This window comes from Mauremys reevesii, linkage group 8, assembly GCF_016161935.1.
Source record: "Mauremys reevesii isolate NIE-2019 linkage group 8, ASM1616193v1, whole genome shotgun sequence".
Taxonomy (NCBI): Eukaryota; Metazoa; Chordata; order Testudines; family Geoemydidae; genus Mauremys; species Mauremys reevesii.
The window spans coordinates 30,089,948-30,113,863 of NC_052630.1; the positions used below are offsets into that span (position 1 = coordinate 30,089,948).

The 23,916-nt window shown below is 38.9% G+C and overlaps 1 protein-coding gene across 6 annotated transcripts in view; it reads left to right on the forward strand.

Annotated features, from left to right (window-relative positions):
* DOCK2 (dedicator of cytokinesis 2) overlaps positions 1-23,916 on the forward strand; it is a 509,152-nt gene that overhangs the window by 355,061 nt on the left and 130,175 nt on the right. For all 6 annotated transcript variants that reach the window (XM_039483819.1, XM_039483820.1, XM_039483824.1 and 3 more), the window contains 2 exons: positions 14,458-14,556; positions 17,372-17,466. In XM_039483819.1, coding sequence (XP_039339753.1) covers positions 14,458-14,556; positions 17,372-17,466 — 194 coding nt within the window. The remainder of the gene's footprint in view (positions 1-14,457; positions 14,557-17,371; positions 17,467-23,916) is intronic.

The window sequence follows — 23,916 nt, forward strand, 5'->3', positions numbered from 1 at the left end:
GGGGCAGAGCGCAGAGCCTTACTGGCCACCCAGGCATTTAGGGGGCTGGCGACCACTTCCTGGAGCCACGCGGAGCTAGGGCAGGCAGGGAGCCTGCCTTAGCCCTGGGCCCCTGCTGCACCACCAAGCTGACTTTTAATGGCCCAGGCGGCAGTGCCAACCGTAGCCCGCAGGGTCCCTTTTTGACCAGGCGTTCTGGTCCAAAACCGGATGCCTGGCAACCCTACTTCTTGCCCACTCCCTCAGAACCTCCTGCTTTGGCGTGTTACTCTGACCTCACTAATCTTCCACAGTTTGCGCCCTTCTGCACTCTGAAATAGGAAGTTTCATATTGCCTTGGGTACTTCTCAAAGGGGTTTTCTTCTCAAAGTTGTGCTGAAGTTTGTTAGTCATGTGTTCATTGAGGATAACGTAAGGGAGAACTTATATTCAGACATACTGGATCAGTAACAATTTAGGTAAGCGGAAGCCTGAAATTTCTGTATACACAATGACCATGTAAATAAAATACATAATTATAGACTTTTCTCAGGGTACTCCATAAAACTTCAGATCCTTAACCAGGCAATTACACTTTCATATACTGTCTAATAAGGTGCAAGCAAAAAACATTTCACTGTAAATTGTAGCAAAATTGGGAAACACAAGCTTACCCTAGAACTTCTTATGGCAAGTTTAGGACATTCTGTATTGTATCAGTCATGTATCAGTTGGGGAGTTGATCCTCATTTTGTTTGATTTTATATATACTATGAATATAATTTATGAAATTTAAGAAAAAATATCTTTTAAATGTGCTTATGGCCAAATTTGCAAAGTATTACAGATCATAACATTAAGCATGTTACTGTTTTATTGTTCCAGTTGTCAATATTGGCTATGTCAGACTACCTAGTTCATGTTAACATATTCCTCTTTCAGACAGTTGATGCAAACTTTTAGGACCTTTTAGTTTGAGCCAGCAGTTAGAGCACATACTTTGGTACACTCTAATTCACATCCCCGTAGTCCGTACTGTGGCACAGTATAGACAAGCCTAAAAAAAAAAGCCAGCTTATGAGTTAAGGTATAGGAAACTTGTACTCCAGGATAACAGACCATGCTATCCCTAATATCTCCACAGTGTTGATGTACGTTGTTCTTCTGGGGTTGTATCCAAAAGTTTCCAAATGATATAGAACTCAGTTTATCTACTCAGAACCAAATCTGGCTACCATTAAACCTATTGGCAAGATTGGCCACCCTTACAAAGGATGAAGAGCTGAGGAAAGCCTTACTGGGGTTCAAACTTCTAGTTCCAGGAAGACTAGACTTTTCAAATCATATGCATACCCCAAGAAGACACTCCTCACAGTGATCTCTATCCCTCTTTTTAAGGATCTTTTGGCAGTTTATTTTTTAACATATATTCTCACCTGTCAACTCATCTCCATTACAAGGTACTGTGCATCAGTCATTTCAGAGTCAAATTTATCTCTGATCATAACATTTGAGTAGGTCTTCCATTCAGTGTAAATTACTGACATCAGAAATTAGATGGTCAAATGGCACAGCTAGAAGAACCTGAATAAAACAGAATAGCAAAACTTGAAAAATAAAATGGCAGGAAGCTGCTTTTTCCACTGTGTGTTGTCTGTCTATGAGTCTTAGCCCTTGGTGTAACCTCGCCCTACCAAGCTGTCTGTGCCGCCAGGGGAAAATACCTAGCAGATTCACGTGGATGATACAAAGTGCTGGGGCAATGCTCTGTTTTCTTAACATGCCACTGTAAATCAGTCCTCAGCTCACACACATTTTCACTGTCCCATGTGCAGATGATGTGTTGGGTTTTCCTTGGAGTCAAGCATTCAGACATGTTATTACAACTTTCCCTTTCTGCATGCCCTTTCTCAGAAAAGCCATGTTTTCATATGTGCTGTGTGTGTGTCTGTGATACTCTCCTGGGACTGTACACTGTGATATTTCCCAATTGCTGGTAAAAAGATCTGCTGTTGCCCTGCCTTGTTCACACTAGGAACAAATAATCTCATTCCTTTGAACAATCTCATCTAGTTTTCAAGGAACAGTCCTTTTTTTTTTTCATTACATCCCTCTTGACAGACAAGCTAGCAGGGTCTGTCATTAAATACTATCCATTGAAAAACTGATGGGCCCCACACTGGCTTTGGAGTGACAGTTAAAATAGCAGGGGGTACAACAGCAGAGAAATCCACTAGAAAAAAGGCTCCTTGCCAGGGCCCTCACTTTATTTCCATTATAAACAAAAGAAGTCATAAAGTACATGTGGCGTGACATTTTTGCATTGCTTCTAGTCAAGAAGGTTTTGCTCTAAAACATGTAAAAAAATACACAACCAGAAAACTTAGTTTTGTCAGGCGGGTTTATCTTGAGAGATTGCCTGCCAAATTATTGTTCAGTAATAGAACAAAGGAACATAAAAATTGCCATTCTGAATCAGACCTGTGGTCTACCTCATCCACTATGACAGTGACTAGTGCCAGATGTTACGGAAAAAGTTGTAAGAAACTTTGAAATATGATAACGTGCTCCCCATTCACGTTTCATCCAAATCTGTAACAGAGATCTGTTTAAAACTTGAAACATAAGACTTTTATAACCCTTCCAAAACCTTTTTTAAAGCATTCATTAATATCACTCTGGATATGCTTAAAAACAACGAGGAGTCTGGTGGAACCTTAAAGACTAACAGATTTATTTGCACATAAGCTTTTGTGGGTAAAAACCCACTTCTTCAGATGCATCACTTCTGGATATGCTTGTTATCCATATAAATGCCTAATCCCTATTTGAATCTTGCTAAATTCTTGGGCCCAGCAACATCTGTGTCAGTGAGCTCCACAGTCTAATTGTACATCGTGTGGGGGAAACACATTCTCTTTTATCAGTCTGGAATTTGCCACTTTTCAATGTCATTGAATGTGCCCTTGTTCTCCTGTTATGAGACAGGGAGAACAGGAGCTCACAATCTACCTTCTTTAGACCATTCATTATTTTGTATAATTTTATCATATCCCCTCTTATTCATAAGATAAACAATATAAATCTTTCAATCTCTTCTTCATATGAATTTTTCCATGCCCTTGTCTATTCTCCTCCTCATTTATTGAACACAGTCCATTTCTCCAGTATCTTTTTATTGAGATAGGGTGACCAATACTGTATTCAGTATTCCAGATAAGGGTGAGCCATTGATTTATATAATGCCATTGTAGTATTTTCCATTTTATTTTCCATCCCATTCCTTGTGCATCTTAACTATGAACACACTATTACTAAGGATATAATGCTCTGAAATTGATGTTACAGTGGCTGAGTGTATTATCATTTATCCCCAAATTTTCATTTTTGCTTGTATGATCTCTATGAAGACATGATGCATACCATTTCTTCCAATGCACACAAATAAACATGCTTTGGTAAAACACAATTATTCTGGTTAATAAATGGGTAACTGGGTGAATTCTATGGCCAGTGTAAAACAGGAGGTCAGGCTAGGTGATCTAATGGTCCCTTCTGGCTTTAAAATCAATCACTCTCACATATGAGTTGAGTTTGAACTTACTTGCAACATGTAACCCCAACTCATGCCTGTCATTCAGGAGCACGGTGCCTAAGTTAGGTGTTCACAAAGTATATAATTGCGGTCTGAGACAAAATGTCCTAATTCATAGTGAGTACAGAAATATCTGAGTGCTGAGATGAAGATGCAGTCGTTCACATAGCATATCTGGCTGATATTGTTACAAACCTCCCTACTTGTTTGTTTTGGGTGGGGCAGGGGTTGTTTGTTTGGGTTTTTTATGTGTATGAATAGCAGACGAAGACACTGATTAATTAGATGACTAGAGCTACTTTGGTTTCAGTTTTTCTTTAGGTGTAACAAGCTGTGATATTGTAGTAAATAGTTGTGCTAGGGTAATAATGTCATTATACATTTATACTGATATGTGCAATATAATATTAAAGGCCTACTCTATCAAGTGCCCCTATAGCCTTAACTTCCACTCCTCCTCCCGCACTGGACATGTGTAACTCCCACAGATTTGAGCGGAAATTACCTGTGTCTTGAGGAGTCCAGTGGGTTCTTTGGCAATTCTTTGTGCATAGAATGTGCTGGAACAGGTTCCTACCATTTAGCATCATAAATGAAGTCAAAAACCTTTTATTTGGTATTAAAATTGGATTATGGCCCTTCCACAAATGTTCTCCAAAATCATTAATATGGTAAGAGCATTCTGCTACATCAGAGTAGTGCTGTAAAGCATCCCAGCTCATTGCTTTTAATTGAAATGCCTGCATGATGCTCTTGCAAAATCCAGACAGTTTTCAGAAGGATAAAAGCAAAGTGTGTCCTGCCAAATGTTGTATTTAATACATATTGTTAAACAGAATCCAGTTATTTATTTCAAACAATAATATTTATTTCTGTTAATTTTCTTGGATAAAATATTGATTTTCCACAGTCAGATGCAGTTGTATTACTTGAAATCAATTTCTCTGCCTCAAAAAGATAATGCTAATTCTTTCATTCGCTCTGGAGGCTATCAAATGAGAGCTGGGAATCATCTGTAAAATACATTCGTAGTGAAGCAGAGCTGGTGGCATTGTAGGTTATAAATGTGATAGACCTAAGAAAAAGGTAAGCTAATGATCAGTGATATATACAAGACGAGGCAAGACTTACAGTCTTAAAACCCATCAGTCAGCACTGAAAAGGAAGGACAGCACTGGCTTAGCAACTCATTAAAATAAAACAATTTTAATTTAATCAAGCCTATATATTTGGTATGTACAAGGAAAATTACCTTTCATGGCTAGAGACAAATTCAAGGATAATTCTTTTTAACGGACATTGAGAGATTAAGGTTAAATATTATTCCATTGTTACCTTCAGTCCCTGGCACTGTCAAATCTTAATGTGAACACTAGTCTAATGGGGTTATACTGGTTTAAGTCGAAAGAGACTCAGAATGTCTCTGTAAAGCATATGATAAAAGTGTGGTGATCTATATGCATTGAGGTTAAGCTGGTTAGAATTTTGTAATGAGGTTGCTAATTTTTCAGAATATGTGATGAAACAGCGTCTATCCAATGTACATCTTAGTCTTCATAGTTCTGTAGAGCAGATTGTATTGCATATGTTAACTAAAATAAAATAACATAAAAATTACTTGACATAAATATTTCATGTTTCCTTAGAGGCTGAGTTAATAATTATTTTGCAGAATAGTGTAGTTTTAAAAGTCTCTGCTATTAAAAATCTAATCACATTACTGCATAAACGAAATTAGTGGTTTTATCCTCTACAAAAAAGTATATTTACTGTCTTAATCATAATCTAATGTCTCAGCCGAATGATTTGAGATAGAAATATATTGATATGCTCATATACAGTGCAATATTACTTGGTATAATAAAGATAAAAAGAAGAACCCTATAAAGCTGTATTAGCAGATGCTTACACAAAATACCAGTGAAATCACATATTTATTGTGTTTTTTTACCATGCCATCTCTGGCCACTCTAGCTCATTCCCAATAGTGCCTATAAAACCTGAGAGTGACATCTTTCTTCTTTCTTTTGGGAGTACAGTTTCCCTCAGTTCCATCAGAAAACATTATGCAAAAGGTATCTGGCCTCTTTCATTTCCTATTGGTCTGTTCCAGGAGAAGATTATAGTGACTAGTAGTGAAAAGTCACAGCTATTGGCTTCTCATCAAGGCAGTCTAGTCAGGCAAACTCCTAGCCCAGTGAGGACAAAAACAAACAACCCTGCATATTCTGACATTATGAAACACTACAGGGGAAGGACAGCTTTCTACTCTTGTGCGTGGATGTTTCCCATCCTGGTAGGCTTTCCTACAGTCTGATGATTTGAGCAACCCTGCAGTTGTATGTCGCTCCAAGACCTCAAAAAGGATGAACGGCTGGTCTTACCTGTCCTATTAGAAACTAAAAATAAAATTTCATAGTGTGTGCATGTGTGAGTTTTGTGGGGCATCCCTTCACCTTTCATTTGGGTGTTGAGAAGATCTGAGAGACACCAGTCACTGTTGTGGGAGGTATATGTTGCCCTGTTTGAAGTGGTGTGTAATCACCATTTAGTGTTGGGGAATTGTGTGTAGATTTTTGGCCCCTGTGACATTTTTTTTCTTGATAAGTTCCAGAATTGGAAGTTCTAAGGCATAACAGGCATTCGTTTTCAGAAGGAATTATCTCCAAGACAGCAAAAGCATCTGCTTTGAGTGGAATGGTTAACATTGTAAAAAGAGCATTTGTAAAAACAGGGAATATGACCGTGTTTAAATTGGCTACTTTTTTTCTGGGGAGAAATTAACACTGCTAATTAGTCCAAATGGAACAGGGAGTGAGCTATATGATTGGAGGCTAGTGTGTGGCAGAGGTCACGGAGGCTCCCCTAATTCAGGCTGGTTCAGAGGTACAGCAAATGGCCGCATCATGATAAAGTTCCTAATATGGAAGGGGAATGTAATGACAGTTGAACTAATAATTTTACATTCCTTTGTCATATGGAAAGGGGAAGGAGGCACTCAGTATAGAGAACATTCAGTACTCCGTTTGGGTTTATCAGATCATCCAAGACGTTAAAGGAAATGGGAATTTTTCATGAAGTGCATTGCACATTCAGCATTTCCCCCAATAACTTTATATTTGTTATTGTTCAAGTTAGTTCAGTGAACTTAGATGAACTAAAATTAAAAACTTTATAGTACCTTAAAAATACTGTAGGGTCTGTGCCTTAATTAGATAGATGAGTGTCCCTTCTTCTGAGAAAACAAACACCCCCACACTCTCCTGTCACAAAGAACCCAAATAAAACCAACCAACCAAATCCCAATACAGGACCAAATAACTGAAAAAAGCTTTGTAAATAATAATATTAAATAATAGCAAGTTCTTACCATAGTGCTTATCTGTAGATCTCAAAGCACTTTACAAAGGAGTTCAAATATCAATATTGTAAAGCATTGTCAGGTTTTTTTCCCTGTGAAATAAATGCCACACTCTACCCCAGGGTGGCACATCACCATCTGAACATCTGTTCAATCTGTTCAGTTCTGAACTGTTACAGTGCATCTGCACTGGGAAAATTGGTACACATTCTTCAGCAACAGTGCAGCTGTACTAGTGCTTTCATAAATAGGGCTTGAGCATTTTGTCAGGAAAACCTACAGGCTCAGTGAGTTATGCAGGTTTTTGTGGCAGGTCAGTAAAAAAAAAATTCTGGGCCCTTGGTATCATAAGTGCAGTTGAACCTTTGCTGCAAAATTTTGTCTTTTGCTCTTAGTGTAGAGAAGGTCTTGGTGGAATCCTTTGAGGTCATTATAGAACTAATTCCAAAACTTTGCTAAATGTGGTTGAAGTTTTGTGCTATTGATTCCAGAATTTTCAGAAATATAATGTATATTGACTCACATTTTCTTTGCAAAAAAATAAAGGTAGGGGAAAATGTTTCAAAGTTGTTCAATTTCCACCGAGTGTATTAGGAGATATTTTGATAAAGCCCTGTGCACTGCTTTGACAATTCAGGGATAGATTTATATCAAGTTTATCTGTGTGTGTGCACTTCTGGTTTTTAATTTGATTTTTCCTGCTGTTGTGGGCAATCAGTGTAGCTCAAAGACAATAAAACTGATTAAAGAGTGATTGACTTCTTGGAATACAAGAGTTAGTTTTGTTTTGTTTTTAGTTTTTAAATAAATGAAGCAGCTGTTTAAGACATTTGGCCTTCATGATATCTGGAATGCTACAGAGGACTACACAAAGATAAAAGATGCCACCTCAAGCTTGTTTATGTAATCACATCTTTGTCCCTGTGTATTTCAGAAGGGAAACAAAAACTAAATTGCTGCTCTATAAATGATTCCACTAGGCTTTGCTGCTGACCCTTCTTATCTCTACTGGTGTTTTTCTTTGTAGCAAATTCTCAGACAGTGTGCTGTTTCCTTTCAGCTCTTTTTACTGTTGTATATTAGCCTTTATTGCAGATCACTCCCACTGCTACTTCCCCCCTTTCTAGTTCCCAGACCAGCTTCCAACCCCTTTCTCTGCAAGAGACTGGCTGTACTTCACTAGAGGAAAATTACTTAATTTACACTAAAATAAACTAGAATTAGGAGCATTTAAAATAGTTTTTTTGTATAGTTGTTAAGCTGGTCGTTGTCTTTAGTTTGGAGGTGAGGGTAGTAAAATGGCAGCCTTGGCTAAAATTGTAAGGAGCTTATAATGATTTTAATATTAAGTTAGCCACATCCCTGCTAGCCCAACTGTCCTTAACTGGTCAGGCCTGGCCCAGGGTGGAATGGCTACAAAGAATCACAGTTCCAAACAAGAAGCTCATGGAAATAAGCTCCCTGCCTTCTCAGGTAAATGTGGAGATTTTGAAAGGGTGGATGCCTGTTGCACTGGATGGGAAGTTGGTCTCAGATATCTAAAGCAGCCTGGAAGAAGGCATGAAAGCAGGTGTGGGAGAAGAAATTGTTGTAGTGGAGTGATTAGTGAGGTGTGCTAAGAAATGAGAGCAGCTGTGTAAGCAAGAGGAGAATTGCACAGATACTTGGAGGTGAGGATGAAAGCTTTAATTTGATATAGCAGATAAGAGGAAGCCAACAGAGGATTTTGAAGTACAAGGCAGATGTGGTCCAGGCAATAGGTTACAGATGATTTTAGCTTCTGTGCTTTGGACAGAATAAAGCTGAAGCCTTGCAGTGAATCTTCCGGAGCAATGACTGTTCATTGTAGATGATTGCTCTGCCATTGGAAAGTAGATAAAGAATGTATATTATACTTTATGTGCATGCAGGTATATTTATCTTCTAAGGAGGTCACTATGTAAATATGTTCTGTACAATGTAATGGGACAGATTCTATCCACTGGTTCTTCACTGTTTTGCACCGGTGTAAAGGAGGACAAAATCTGGCCCAATGAATATACTTACATGATAAATCATTTACAGTGCAGTAAAGCTTCTTGTTAGATTTTATCCTGGGAAATGCTGGGCAGGGAGAATGGGAAGTGATTCTAGTACTGAACATACTCACAAAAATTAGATTGTAGAGAAAGAATACCACTTTGGGGGGATGGGAGGTGCTTCAAATATTGGTTTTTAGTCCCCCACAGATAATTGTCAGACTAAGGCTTCTAGCAGGGCATAATACTTCTGTATTTTGGAGAAATACCATGCTACCATTATATCTGCATTAGTTTTAAAGGAACAATTTTGAGAGAGCCTTAATTGTATAACCTTTAATAGACTTTTAAATCTGAGAGGCTGCTTTTATTCCCATATCATTTCTGTTGTAAAATTACTCACATTTTCCTATTAATTAATCCAACATTTAGGTAATTATCCTCTTATGTTCAACTAAACTCCAGGCTGTACTAAATTTTACCTACTATGGAACGTAAACAGTGGAACAAGAATACAGCAGACTGGGATGTTTTTAATCAGAAAATAAAAGCCGTCAGTAAGATGTGCAAATACAGTACCAAGGCTTCGGTTTAGTCATCTATGAAAGACAAGAAGACAGGTCCAATGAACTATAAGACATCAAACATAAATGTAAAAATAGAACCTGAAACCTAGTACAGCAGAGGATGGATCTACTTTATGTAAACAAACAAAAACACACACGCACACACCCCAATATTCAATGACAAGCTGTGAGAAATGTATGTGGGGTGGATCAGTTTCCAAATTTCAAACGCTGTGTACACATTTGATAAGCACAATAGGCTGTTACATAACAGCCTGTTAGAATCTTTATAATTTTGCTCTAGGCCTTTATACCTGGGCACATGGCTTGGAGGAGTACAGGAGAGCATGTGGCTTGGAGGTGAATTATATTCCTTTGAGAAGACACAAAACTACTATATAAGGAATATCTGATTCACCACTTCAAATTCAGTTTATACCTTTTTCAGCACAAAATGCTGCAGTTCAAGGTTTTTCATAATATGATAAAGAAGTATTGTGTTACCATCTGTATCAATATAGACATGCACTAGAGTTCTCAGGGTACACTGTTTTTCTGAAGCACCATAAGCATTACTGTGTGTGCCAAAAAGCTTTGAACTAGTGTCACTCTCAATGGCATCACAGTGCAGTCCTTAGCTTTTATTTACAAGAATTGTCACATTGTGCATATGCTCAGCCTAAGCAGGTGAGGTCATTTACTCATTTCATGAATGTCCAGGTCTTTGTGTATTGCATTATTACAATATAGAAATTGCTAATATGTTGGTGATTTTTAACATTGTGAGCAGTATTCAGATTACAAAAAATGCTCTCATGTATATTAATGATGTGACTTATATTTGGATAATACCTGTTACCCAGAAAGTTCCCAAAGCACTTTCCAGACTTCACAAACTCTGGGTCATACTTACACCAGTTTTACACTCCACTCCATTGATTTCAGTTGAGTTAATGTATGCCTGATTTGTACTGTGAAATTTAGCTCAGACTCAATAGGTAGTGTGATCACATCACCCACTACTGAAAAGTAAATTGTTTATATGTTATTTATATATATTATAAATGCATAAACATTGTTCCAGTTATGCCTTTTGAGACATCAGGTAGACTTGTTGACTTATTGTTAACTGTTTGTACTCTTTTTAGATAAAAATAATAGTTTAAAACTTTAAATATTCTGCTAATGGCATGTCTTTAACTATTGCCTTTCAAAAGCCTGAGAGCATTAGTATTTAAATTTTATTTTGGTTGCTTTTTGTTGACATGTATGTGGTTTTCACACATTTAAACTATGGACATATATTGTGACACACGAGGATAACTGTTTAATTGGCCACATGAACCAAATACCTTCCACCCTCATTTCATGTGCACACTTCCCAGCATGTGAAAAATACCCACAATATAACCAAGTGAATGTTTAACTTATACTAGATTAATATTGAAGGATAGTTTATTTTTACATTATTTGCTATTTTTTCTCTAAGGTTTTTGTTTTATTATTGCTTGTGGGACTTGTACATTATTTGAAGTTACTACAGCAACCTGTCACCATCTGGTACGATAAAGTATGCTGGGATTAGGGTTGCTGGGGCTGAAGTTTGTCATCTTTCTCCTACAACCCTAACACTTTCTTAATGGTTCTTTTCCCATCAGTGCTACACATGCAGCTGATGGACATTGACTTTAGTGGGAACGGGGCAAATAGACACCTCCCCTCTCCAAGGCTTACAAAGCCACATTTGATTTCTTGATTGAATATCTTATCATTGACTATGTGGTTTGTTTATACTAAATCTGTAAATAGCATAGTTTCTTTTTAGCTAACACTTTGCTGTATTTGTACTAAGGCTGCAAGACACACTCTACAGTTCTTTAAAGTTTGATGGATCGTAGTGTTTTCTTTACTGTTCAGGAGTTTTGAGCATTTACTGGAAGAGTGGGTTTCCTCATCTGTATCTCATTGCCCTTTGACATCCTAAGTGATGTTTTTTGTTCCTTGTAATGATATAAGTAAAATATTCTAACAGCTACCTATTTTTTTTCAGACTGATGTATTTCATTTTTCTAAATGCAGTCAATTATTTGGTTAACGGACACTGCTTTGTTAAGAAGTTATATTGTCAATCTGGTGTGAAGATGTTTCTGTGCATGAAGGTGGTAAATTAATGTACATGATTTATTGCATGTTTTCATAATAATGTATTCTAAGCAAAAATCTTCCTGTTAACATCTTTTTAAGTATTTCTTCGTCAGTCAAGTGTTCACTGTGATTACACTTATTTTTACACATGTTTGACCTAGTTTCAATCATGCATCTCTCCTGTGATTCATAAGATACATCTTAACAAGGCTAAGCACAGCTGAAATGACCTGTCAAGTTTATTTGAATAACGTCATCTTATCTGCAACTTTTTTTTATTTGCATTTAAATATTTGGTTCCCTACATACAGTGCTTCTTTAAAAAAGAAACTTAACAACATCATAGTTAACTAGCATGTTTGCAGGAGGTTTCTGATTCCAAATGTCTTATGCCCAAGTTATAAACATACAAGGTGAATTTAAAAACTGATTGCTTAAGTTGTGGAGTTTACTTTATTGTGAAGTAGTTAATGGTTCTTAAATATTATAAGATCCTTAGACAATGTAGGCTAATTTAGATGAATATACATATAGTTGCTGACAGAATTGTGAAGTATACTTAATTTCTAACAGTGTGAGACTGGTGATGTTGAGAATGCCTAAGCACTTGTGAAATAAGAGGCTATACCTGTTTCTTGCTGGCTTTTGGAGAGGGGGAGAGCAAGTTTTCAACATAAGAAATCAAGTGGTTAATTATAATACTCAAGGTTGCTTCATGTAAATGATTAAAGGTCATAAACAAAGTTAATATACCAATATACATTTAATATACTGTTCAGTCTTAACATGATATTGGGAAGTGGGGTGGGGGGTCGGATTTTTGACAGCAAACCTGCTATGCTGGCACCTTCCATTTCATATATCAACCAGTCACACTGCTGTGAAAGTTGACAGGTTTGCTGCCGGAAACTGTCTGACAAAATTGTGATATTTATTGGTAGCCGAACTGCTTTCATTAACCAACATATGTCAACTGTTAATTTCCACAATTCTCATTTACAAGTTACTAAAGACAGGCACTCATGCTAGACTGTAATATTAGATACTGCTAGACAGATTTTAAAAGTTGCAACAAATAAATTAACATTCTTAAAGTCATTTTGGCTGAACAGCAAGATAGTACATCTACTAGAGTCTAGTACAGACAGTGCTTATCTCAGCAAATGGTTACTTCAAATTAGTGGAAGAAAACACATTCTGCAGCATCTCTTAAAGCATCTTACAGAGAAAAATACAACACATGCTTTCATGTGAAATATTTTGTAATTTGTGTTGGCAGTTATTTCTTTCAAAATTAAAATCAAGACATTGGAAAAAAATAAGTCTCATCACTACACCCACTGCAGCTTGCTATTCCTGGCAGTTGTGGATTTTAGTTCACAAAAGAGTCTAATTTGAGCAATACCTGTAAAAGTAAACTACTGTAGGACAGAAAATCAGCATTTCCTTTTAGAAGAGCATTAGTAACCAAAACCATACAAATCCTTACCTGAAAGCTTTGTGATTACCCGCAGAAAATGTATCTTCTTAGGCTTACATAGTAGGCAAGGTTCTGGCTAGCACTAATGTTACTCCAAAAAAAGGTATAATAAGTCCTTTATATTGGAATTTTTACTGTTTATATGCAAGAACTGTACTGGGTCTGCTCACGTAGGAATAAATAAAAAAAGCAGTACAAACTGAACAGCAGCTACCATTTGAAAGTAAAAGACCTCTAGTGGCCATAACCTGAAGTTAAGAAAGGCTTCCCTTTTTTGCAGTATGTAGTAGCCAAAATGGTTGGGTGGGATAAACTGCAGCTGATACTTTACAGTAATGTGTGATCTTGTTGAATTTATGATGGCAACAAAATATAAAATCAATCAGAATTAAGAGAGGAATCTGATTTCCCAAAACCAGCACAAATTAGAAATGAACTTCTGGTTGGAAAGATCAGGGACTCACTTGTAAACTTATTTTAAGTTGGCACATTATCAACATAATTATTGTAATTTTTGCAAGATAAAAAAGTATCAATAGGAAGAGATACTGTGTTCCTCAAAGGGAAACTTCAGTCATTTAGCCTTACCCCTATATCCTGAAGGTTTGGCAAACAAGAAGCACTTCTGTAAAATGAAATGGAAACCTAAGATTATAAATCACTTTCCATTTTATTTCAATTCTGTTTTAAAATTCAGAAGAATATAGTTTTACAGAATTTAATAGGGATGGAAACAGTTGGATCCTATACACATTTGATAGAGTTCAACAGAAGCTACTTGAAAAATCTAAGAAATGTAAGCAAATATCCTCTCATTTTAGATTTTTGTATCCTTACTGTAGAATTCTGTAGCAGGGATATAATTATTTTTTTATGAATATTCAAAAGGATCTTATAGAAAGTTTTCATTTTCTATGAATCTGTTATGCAAAAGTCCTATGGAATATCACATTCTTTTTAGGAATTTTAAACCACATACAAAATCATGTCCTGTAGGAAGTTGAATTACTGTCTCTGACACTGAGTTCCCTTAAGAGTGATACCACTTTTTCAACAAAGAAAGTTGCTTTGAGTAGTATCCTCAGTATTTTTAGTTGTAAGTTATTGTTAAGCATATTTTACAATGTATACACAGTGAGAAGCCTTTCTTGCCTTTTGAAAATTCACATTCTTGGGATGGCACAGGTTTTGTTTGTTTTTAGTAATATAGTGATTTGGCATTGCAGGATATAATCCATTATTCTCATTTCCTTTTAAATCAACAATCTAGATGTGCATTTCCTTACTATTTTTTTTGTTTTGTTTTGTTTTAGAGTCATTTTGTGGCATGCATGACAGCAATCTTAAACCAAATGGACAACCAACATTACTCCTTTTACATTGAAACCTTTCAGACAAATTCAGAACTAGTGGTAAGTATCCACATTTAAAGCTGGCAAATAGACAAATGGCTCTCAAATATTTCATATTCTGCACTGGACTACTCAGTACACTTGATTCTAGTAGCCATAATTGTTCAAGAAGAACAGATGGTTTCACCAAATACTAGTTATGTCTAAATATGGCGTATCATCAATAGGCTGATACACATCTGCCGTATATATCTCTTGCCCCATAGTCCCTGCAAGTTTACTTTTGCCCTGAAGAGTGCTTGAATGATACCTGGAGTTGGATGCTACCTTAGTCAGAAGCTTGCAAAGATATAGGTGTTGCTGCTGTAGGTAGATCATTGTCTTGCCTTTTTTGTTTGTTAGCTAGTTTGCTAAGAGATGACTCTGCTAAATGGTAAACAATTCTTCAACAATTTTTCTCCAAAGTGCCTATCTTAATATGCTCTCTATTGTGACTAAGAACATAAGAAATGTTTTCTATCTGTTCATCCATGGCTTATTTTTGCTCAGTGTAGTAAGCCTTTCACTTTTATTTCTAGTCTACAACTGCTATTTTACAGGACGTTGGTCCTAATTCTCTCTCCTCTTTATCTCCATTAATAACTCCATTGTTGACCCAGATTATATTTTTGTGCTGAGTAGCTACAGTTGACTGATTCTCATGGTGCATCTGGGTTTGCCCCAGTTTAGGCTAGAAGAGCCTAGGACGGGGTGGGCAAACTATGGCCCGTAGGCCACATCCAGCCCGCAGGACCGTCCTGCCTGGCCCCTGAGCTCCTGGCCCGGGAGGCTACCCCCAGTCCCTCCCCCGCGCCAGCAGCCTCAGCTCGCTCGCTCCGCCACTGGCACAATGCTCTGGGTAGTGAGGTTGTGAGCTCCTGGGGCAGTGCAATGCACAGCCCAGCCTGACCTGGTGCTCTGTGCGTGGTCGCGGTGGTGGCAGCAGCATGGCCTGGCTCCAGCGCCTCCAGCCACCGGTGCTCCAGGCAGTGCGGTAAGGGGGCAGGGAGCAGGTGGGGTTGGATAGAGAGCAGGGGAGTTCGAGGTGGTGGTCAGGGGTCAGGGATGTGGATGCTGATCATGGGGGAAACGGGGTTGAATGGGGGCAGAGGTCCCAGGGGGTAGGCAGGAAGGAGGGGGGGTTGGATGAGGTGTCAGAGGCAGGGGTTCTGGGGGCAGTCAGGGGACAGAGAGAAGGGGTGGTTGGATGCGGCAGGGGTTCTGGGGGGCTGTCAGGAATGAGAGGAGGGGTTGGATGGGGTGAGGGGGGTCTGGGGGCAGTCAGGGAACAGCGAGAAGGTGTGTGTGGATGGGGCAAGGGTTCCAGAGGGGCCATCAGGGAATGGGGGGGTTGGATGGGGCAGGAGTCTGGGGGGGAGGGGGCAGATAGGAGGTGGGGGCTGGGCAATGACCTCCTCCCCTAACTGGCCCTCCATACAATTTATGAAAACCGATGCAGCCATTAGGCCAAAAAGTTTGCGCACCCCTGGCCTAGAAGCTGCTCTAACATGCACCAGCTGACACCGTCCCCTAAATGGTTACGGTAGTTCTCTGACCACACCCCTTTCCTTGTCCTCCCTGTTCTTGAAACATTCCTTGCACCCATGGTCAGGTGTGGGCAGTGATGCAACTTCTGGATAAGACCAGCTTTTTGCCAGCTGAACGCTTCTGGAGGAAAATTCTCGAATTGCCAAATCCAGCTGCTTTTCAGACCCATGTACTGTCAGAGAGTTCAATGGTGCAGATCATGGCAGATCCAAGACCAGCTAGTCTTACTTTTTGCAATTTTCCAAATGTGTCAGGCTACCTGGTACCATGGAGATATTTTGGTGTATTGTCGTCTTCCAGGCACTTTGGGTGCTCAGAAACAGCCTATATTTAGCAATTTTACCAAAATCTATGTAGTGCAGTAATCCCTAATCTACCTGAGCAAGTCAGCAGGAAAGAATTGTTAAAAAATTATGTCATTATGCTTATTTTTTCTGCTTTTTAAATATATTTTTGTTAACACTTCATTTTTTCTCAATAGCATAAAAATAATGTCTTGACAATGGAGATAATAAACATTTGTTTCCATATTATGCTGTTCAGAGACATTGTTCATTTTTGGTTACCCTTAACCAATTTGACTGTTAAGAAAGAGCCAGAGCTTCTGGTGAGTGCCACTTATGTGGCATCAGTGGGAGTTGATGGCACTTTGAGTGATTGGCCTCACAATTCAGTAGCTGCCTCTTAAAGCTCATTACAGAAACCTTGGGGGTAAACCTCCATATATCAAATACTTAATGATAGAATAATTGTGTTAATAATTATCTTCCAATAATCTCTGTCTCTTTGGTAAGTGTTCTTTAGAAAAGAGAAGTGGTTTTTGTATGAATGGTTGCATGTATTTATAAGTTTATATGAATAATTTCTGGATATAACTTGCACTCTATCTTTAGAAATATGTATTTTGAAAAAAGCTAAATTAAAAAAAAAATCTAAGAATTTCTCTTCTAAATGGTAAATAATTCTTCAACAATTCTACTCCCAAGTGCCGAAATTAACATGCTGTTTACTGTGAATTGTTTTTCTGTCCATTCATCTATGGCTTATCATTGCTCAAAAGTTAAGTGTAACACACCTTTATTTTTATTTCTAGCCTACAACTTCTATTTTACAGGATTTTGGTCCCAATTCCACTGCCATTGATGTCATTGGTAGCTTTGCCATTCACTTCAGTGGGAACAGGATGGAGCCCTCTCCTTTGGTGCTTTCCACAGAGCAAAGAGTTGGCTTTGGAATATGAAGTCTGCAGGATATAAAATCATAGTTGTATTGTGTTTTGTTGTTCTAGGACTTTTTGATGGAAACATTCATCATGTTTAAAGATCTCATAGGAAAGAATGTTTACCCTTCGGACTGGATGGCAATGAGCATGGTGCAGAACAGGTAAATAGAGCCCTCAGAACAATTTAAAGGTTTCAGCAGTCTGAAAGGGAGCTTGGTGCTAGTGAAGTGAACATCTTATTCCATGTTTTAACACAAAAAATAGGCAGTGTTCCCTGTTCCAGATGCCTTTTCTGTTTTACTTCATATAAAAAATATATACACTATCTGAGATAATTGACTTACATAATGCATGGAAAAAAACTGCCTGTGCCCTTGGTCCACTTTTCAAAGACTGACAAGCAAGAGGAAATGGGTTTCTAATAGACAGGTGTCAACACCACAAAGAAGAGTCAGAGTTGGTCTCCGCGTTGACAGGCTCAGTAAAGAGGCCCAGGAGTGAATAGAGGCTATCTAGGTCCAGTCTATGAGAGTGCCTTCCAGTACTGTGTCTGTCGTGTGTGGTTTGTTCTCTGTCTCTTTATCTCTCCAGAGGGAGAATAGTATGTACCAGCCCCTCAAGAAAGCTCTGTCTCCTATATAATTGATCTTTACACTCATGATGGAAAGTTCCTTTGTTTCAGAGGAGCAGAGCTGTCAGCCATGGCCTCCATCCTAGACCTTTAGGCAATATTTTAGACATACTAGACCAGACCATCGAGGGCTTCTGAAGATAAGGACCCAGACTTTGAATTTGACTTCATATTCTATGAGAAGCCAGTGTAGAGAGTAGAGGACAGATCTGATGTACTCGCTGTAGCCCATGTCACTGAAGAGATGTGGTGCAGCTTTCTGTACAAGTTGGTGTTTCCTAAAGGTTGATGGCTTCATGCCCAAATATATTACAGCTATAATCCAGGTGGGAGGTAATGAAGGCTCATATAACTAAGGCCTACTGTAATTCCATAAAACTGCTGGCTGACCTCTGGTAACCTTCTGTTGTTTTTTATGTTTTCTCTGCAATGCTTTCACCTTAAGAGTACATGTGCTTGCTTAGAGAGAGCTGTGTGGGAACTCTACTGGCAATTACAGTTGTTCATAGCCTTTGAAGAGAGAGCAAAGAGCAGAGGTTGGCCTGTTGAGGTATTCTGGCTTGCTGGCAGTATCAGAGTATAGGTTGAGAACTGTGCAGCCTGGAAAAACCCCAGTCAGGAGGGAAGGAAATGTAGGTGAGGGGACAGCTGGGAGCAGAAGCCTAAAAGTGAGTGTCCTTGGTGAACCACAGAGGGGCAATGCAGGTGCAGTTGCCCTAAATTGTGACAAAAGGGACGATTCCTTCTATGAATGAGGCATTAGCTATTTCAGTCATAAATGAGTACCATGACACTTTTTATCAGGCAGGAAAGGACTGAGGCTCAGGAGACTTGCGGGGGGGTGGGGGTCTATTCCCAGATCTGCCTCTGACTGACTTTGTGATCTTGGATAAGTCACTTAACCCTTCTGTGCCTCTCTTTCCCCCTGTCACCCTTTCTGTCCTGTCTATTTAGATTGTAAGCTCCCCAGGGCAGGCACTTTTTCATACTACATGTATATACAGCACTTAACATGAAAGGATCTCATTTGGGGTCTCCAGGAACTACTGTAGGACAAACAAAATCCCTGTGCTCCAGGATTGAGTTACATTGGGAAGGCAATATGAGAAGGCTCAGTATAGATGTATCATTGTTTCTAAACATTTTGGGCTATTCAGACTGACTTGTGGGTGGGGGGGTGGCGCGGGGGGAGGGTTAGTATTTGTAGTCCATGACTGAGAGAATAGGGCAAGGGGTGAAGGGAGGTAAAGGGAAATACACCGCTGCTCTGAGCAGCTGTTCATTAATCCCTTTCACTTGTCCAGTTGTTGGATCGACATAGGCATTGGAAGATTCTTCTTTGTCTTATGTGGCAGATGGGCTCTTGGAATGTTTTTGTGGAGGGGCTGTGGCAACATCGGCCTAGAGTAGGAGAACTTGTACATAGCCAATTTTCCCTTCTGTGTGTCCCATCCTGACCTATATGTTTTCTGACCAATATTTGCATGGTTTTCACCCCTTAACACCATTCTTTGGAGGGAAAGATAAATCTCATGGTGATAAAATATTTGAAATATGTAAGCAATACCATTTTCCAAAGTTTACTTGTCCCTAAAAGCCTTAAATTTATGTCTCCAAAGAGCAGTGGAAGCTAACTAAATTAATTTTTGGCATCATCACACTGAGGCCACCCCTTATTGAACTATATAATTAATAATGTAAGATGTAAACTTTACAATGTGGATTTTAAGTAGCTGTATATTGTAAGAACCATATGTTTTGTTTATAAATGTCTCTAAACTTAGCCAGCTGAGCACCCACTAACTGCCAAATTCTGACATCATCTGAATAGATTTGCCTACGACAAAGTGTTTGGGGCAGATCCTCGAGTGTTGATATGCTTAGCAAAATATTTAAAGAATTCATGCTCCAAAGCAGTGGTGCTCCAAAACATGACAAACCTAATTCCTATTTTAACTTCTAAAAATGTCTTAACTGAAATCGGTTACAGGAAGGTACCCACTGTTAGAATAATTCCCTCATCAAAGATCAATAGTCACTAAGGAAATGGCTGGATACCTGAATTTTATAGATATCACTGGTGGTAGACAGGTTCCTTTCAAACTTCCTCATTCAAGAACATCAGGACATCTGTTCCTTAAGTGTAATATCAACATATTGGCAATTTGGCACAGCTGTAATCCTGCTCATTTGTGCTTCATGTTATTTAAGGGGATTGATAGATTTTCTTGAGATGAGCACTCAGGATTTTACCTGAAGTCTATCATCGTTCTTAGACTGTCTCCAGGTGCTTTTAGTTTGGCTTAAAAAAAAGAAGGCAGGAAAATATAATATCTCCATTCTTTAGGCATGTAATGGGCTGATCCTGATTCCATTTGCCATTCAAATAAATGGAAACAGGACTGGACATTTCCAGTGATTAAAATTTCTGTAAATGACTAAGCCAGTTGTGTTTGAACAATACATTCTTAAATGTCAAAATAATCACATTGTTAATTTCTTTCAGACTTATGTCTGGTATAGAAATATTTTACTTGTGGGGTCATTGTCATGAACAAATCAGAGCTTAATAAGCTACTTTTTTAATTTATTGTAGTTCTCTGAAATATTTCATATTGTTGGAATGGAAATAGTATATGTGTGTAACATACATCCAAAGATACGCAGTGTATACTCATATCTTCAGAATTGTTGTGTTACAATATGCGTGCACAATTGCCATTCATGCTCAACCATGACCATGACCAGTACTGACCATTTTTAATGCAAATTGCTGTTAGTGTGGGTGAGTCAGCACTGCAGAATTAGCCAATGGTGACCAGCATCGAAGGACGCCTAGTCCAGGTATAAGCGTCCCCACTGCAAAGCTCTACCTGTGTCATTGTGTCTTCACAGTTTCTGCACTCACCTGTGTGTGTCTGAAGGCAAAACCCCTCGTTGTTTGTGCTGGGACATACTGATTCTTCCCAGTCAATTTTGGGACAATTTTTCTGTCTTTCAGGGGGCAATATGAAAAGGCACTGGAGGACTATCAGTGCTCCAATGATTTAGTCTGCATCACTCACAGCAATACGTGAGTGGGTTGCAGTCCAAGTTAAAGCAGAGACTGAGCTTTATATATCTTCCCTCTCCCCCCCCCCAACAACTGAATAAGGTAGCCTAGGCTTAAAGCACCTCCAAACCCAGGCAAAATGTTTGTATGTAGATGAGGCAAGGTTGGGCTAAAACTTGGGTAAGAGTCTGGCATTACCTCTGCAGTGACGGTGCACCCCAAAAGTGTTCTGAGAACATCTAGAATGAACCAGGCAATACAAATTATTTATTGTTACCTGCCTCAGTTTTTGTCACAAATTGGCAGTCTTGGCCTTTCCCAAGCCCGCTCTGTTAACCTAGCTAATCACTTGAGTACTCCTCCTTGTGAAGCATGAGCTCCTTCAACTGAGCCTGAGGACCAGCTAGTTCAGCCTCCAGCCAGATTAATGAGCTCAGCTGGGTTAGGGTATGACTCCCTGATTGACCGGGCTGCCTGACTGGTTGAAGGAAGCCCCTAAGCCTGCTTTTAAGGTCACTGAGCAGCAGCAGGTCATTGGCTGCTCAGTGTGTGTGCCTGCAGCTGCAATCGCTCTTGTGCCTTCCTGGTTTCCAACTAGGGTGACCAGACAGCAGGTATGAAACATCGGGAGGAGGTGGGGGTACCTATAGGCACCTATATAAGACAAAGTCTTGACTATCAGGACTGTCCCTATAAAGTTGGGACATCTGGTCACCCTATCCCCAGCCTTGACACTGCCTTGTTCCTGTCCTACTCCAGTCTTGCTTCTGACTCTGTCTCCCACCCATCGCACTGGTTCCTGGCTCCCAACTCCTGTTCTAACCACTAAGCCTGATTCTTGTTCCAGCCAGTAGGCCTGACCACCCACGCCCCAGTCATGACACTCCTAGTGCTACAGCTGCACAGATCCAGGAAATGAAAATGGAAATCACTTACTGTACTGTGTTTGAGAGGAGAGGCTGGTATAAACAATGTATCTGATTTTTCAAAAGTATATCTTAAGGCAAGAAAAAATACTTGACAATGCACAAGATGACAATAGGCGCCTTAGGAAAGCCTAGTTAGGTAGAAAACAGGACTAGAAGGTGTAGAAGCATGCTACTTTTTTTTCTTAGTTGTTCTAGATATGAGACACATTAATACTTCTGGGTCTGTCTAGTCTACCGATTGCGCGCGCGCGCACACACACATACTTAACATTCAAAACATCATTGAATGTTGAAAGATATAATGTTAGAAAATGTTTATAATAAAGCACAAAATGAAGGAAGGGAGGAGAATGTCTGAGAAACAGATGGCATTTGTGTTGTAGTGTGTGGTTTGCCTAATACCATCTTGGTTTTCTCAGGTTTGAAACTCCTCTTGTCCCATTGGGAGAGTTTCATTTAGGGGTGCCAACCCTCCAGGATTGACCTGGAGTCCCCAGAATTAAAGATTAATCTTTAATTAAAGATTATGTCATGTGATGAAATCAAAATTGGAAACCTTAGTTTCATACCTTCCATGGATGGGGGGTTGGTTAGCTCTTACACCTGGTGGTGGATAATAGGATATCCTCCCACCATTATTTGGCAGTGATTTGTTTGACTAGGTAAGGATAATCAGAACATGTTTCCAGAGCCCAGATGGGATTAGATTGCCTTCGTTTAACCTATTTTCCATTGTGGGGTCTGGGGGGGAGGAAGGTGTGAGTGTCTCCTCTTCTCGCCCCCAGCTGTCCTCGGGGGCAGAGAAACAGGAACTGGGTTGTCATAGGGGTTTCTTTAACTCTCTACTCCTGGGGGAATTTGTGTGTGTGTGTGTGTGTTGTTACAGGCACACTCGCTGAAATAAATTACCAAAATAATTGAAACTGGCGTGATTATATAGTGTTATTTTGACAAATAAAATTTGCAGAATTTTAAAATATTGTGCACACAATTTTTAATTATTTGGTGCAAAATTCCCCCCGGAGTAATTATTGGAATGGAGAGGGCAGAGGATAACTGATTAGTTGGTATTTGTGGTCCTCCTGGAAGAAGTGCGTCTTTAGGAAGAGACTTGGTTAAACTGAATTGAACTATTAAGCTACCAAATTCAATTTTGATGATGTTGATTGGGCTTTTACCTAGAATTTCAATGGAATGGTCTTTCCAGAAGAGATCTGCTGTTTTTGTGTTTTGTGACTCAAATGTGGTTTGGTTTATGCTGACAGAAATTAGGAGTCAGAGATGCCTGGACTCCGTTTAAAATGTTCTTAGAATCATGGCTACATAGTTACCCCAGGCTTTCCTCTTACTCCCTTTCCTGGCAGGACTGGGGGAGTTGTTGTCTAGGCACATTCCTGTTGATCATTCATAGTTGCTCTCAAAGTAAAATTCTATGGACAGCAATTACTACCAGGTTGTTTCACTGTCTGAGGCAGGTTTAGGTTCATAATGAGCAAATCTAATTGAATAAAAATTTCTTCTACCCTCTTGTGCTTCTCCTATTAGCAATTACTTTATGTGTCAGGAGATTAATCTGAAAAAGCAGCAATTTAGTACTTTGGTAACTAAGCAATCCCTTGTTTATTTGCAAGCATATAAAACTTTTCTTGTCTAAATTGCTCTGCACATCTAGGAAAACATATCAGCTTCTGCATCATTCATGAATACAGTATTTTTAATTCTACAGAGCAATAACATGTCTATCATTGCTCAGATCATATTCCTTTGGGGATCATCCAGTATCTACATTGCATCAGTTGACATTAGAAATTCACTTGTGATATTACACTTTGTCTATAATGCCCCCTTATGACTAATAATTCTGTGGGCCAGTTTGATCCAGACAGGCTTAGGGTTTATATTTATATTGCTATAAAGCTTCCATGTTCCAGCCAAATGAAAATGTTTAAAGAGATGGTCAGATTAAAAATCATAGATTGTAAAGAAATGTATTTATCAG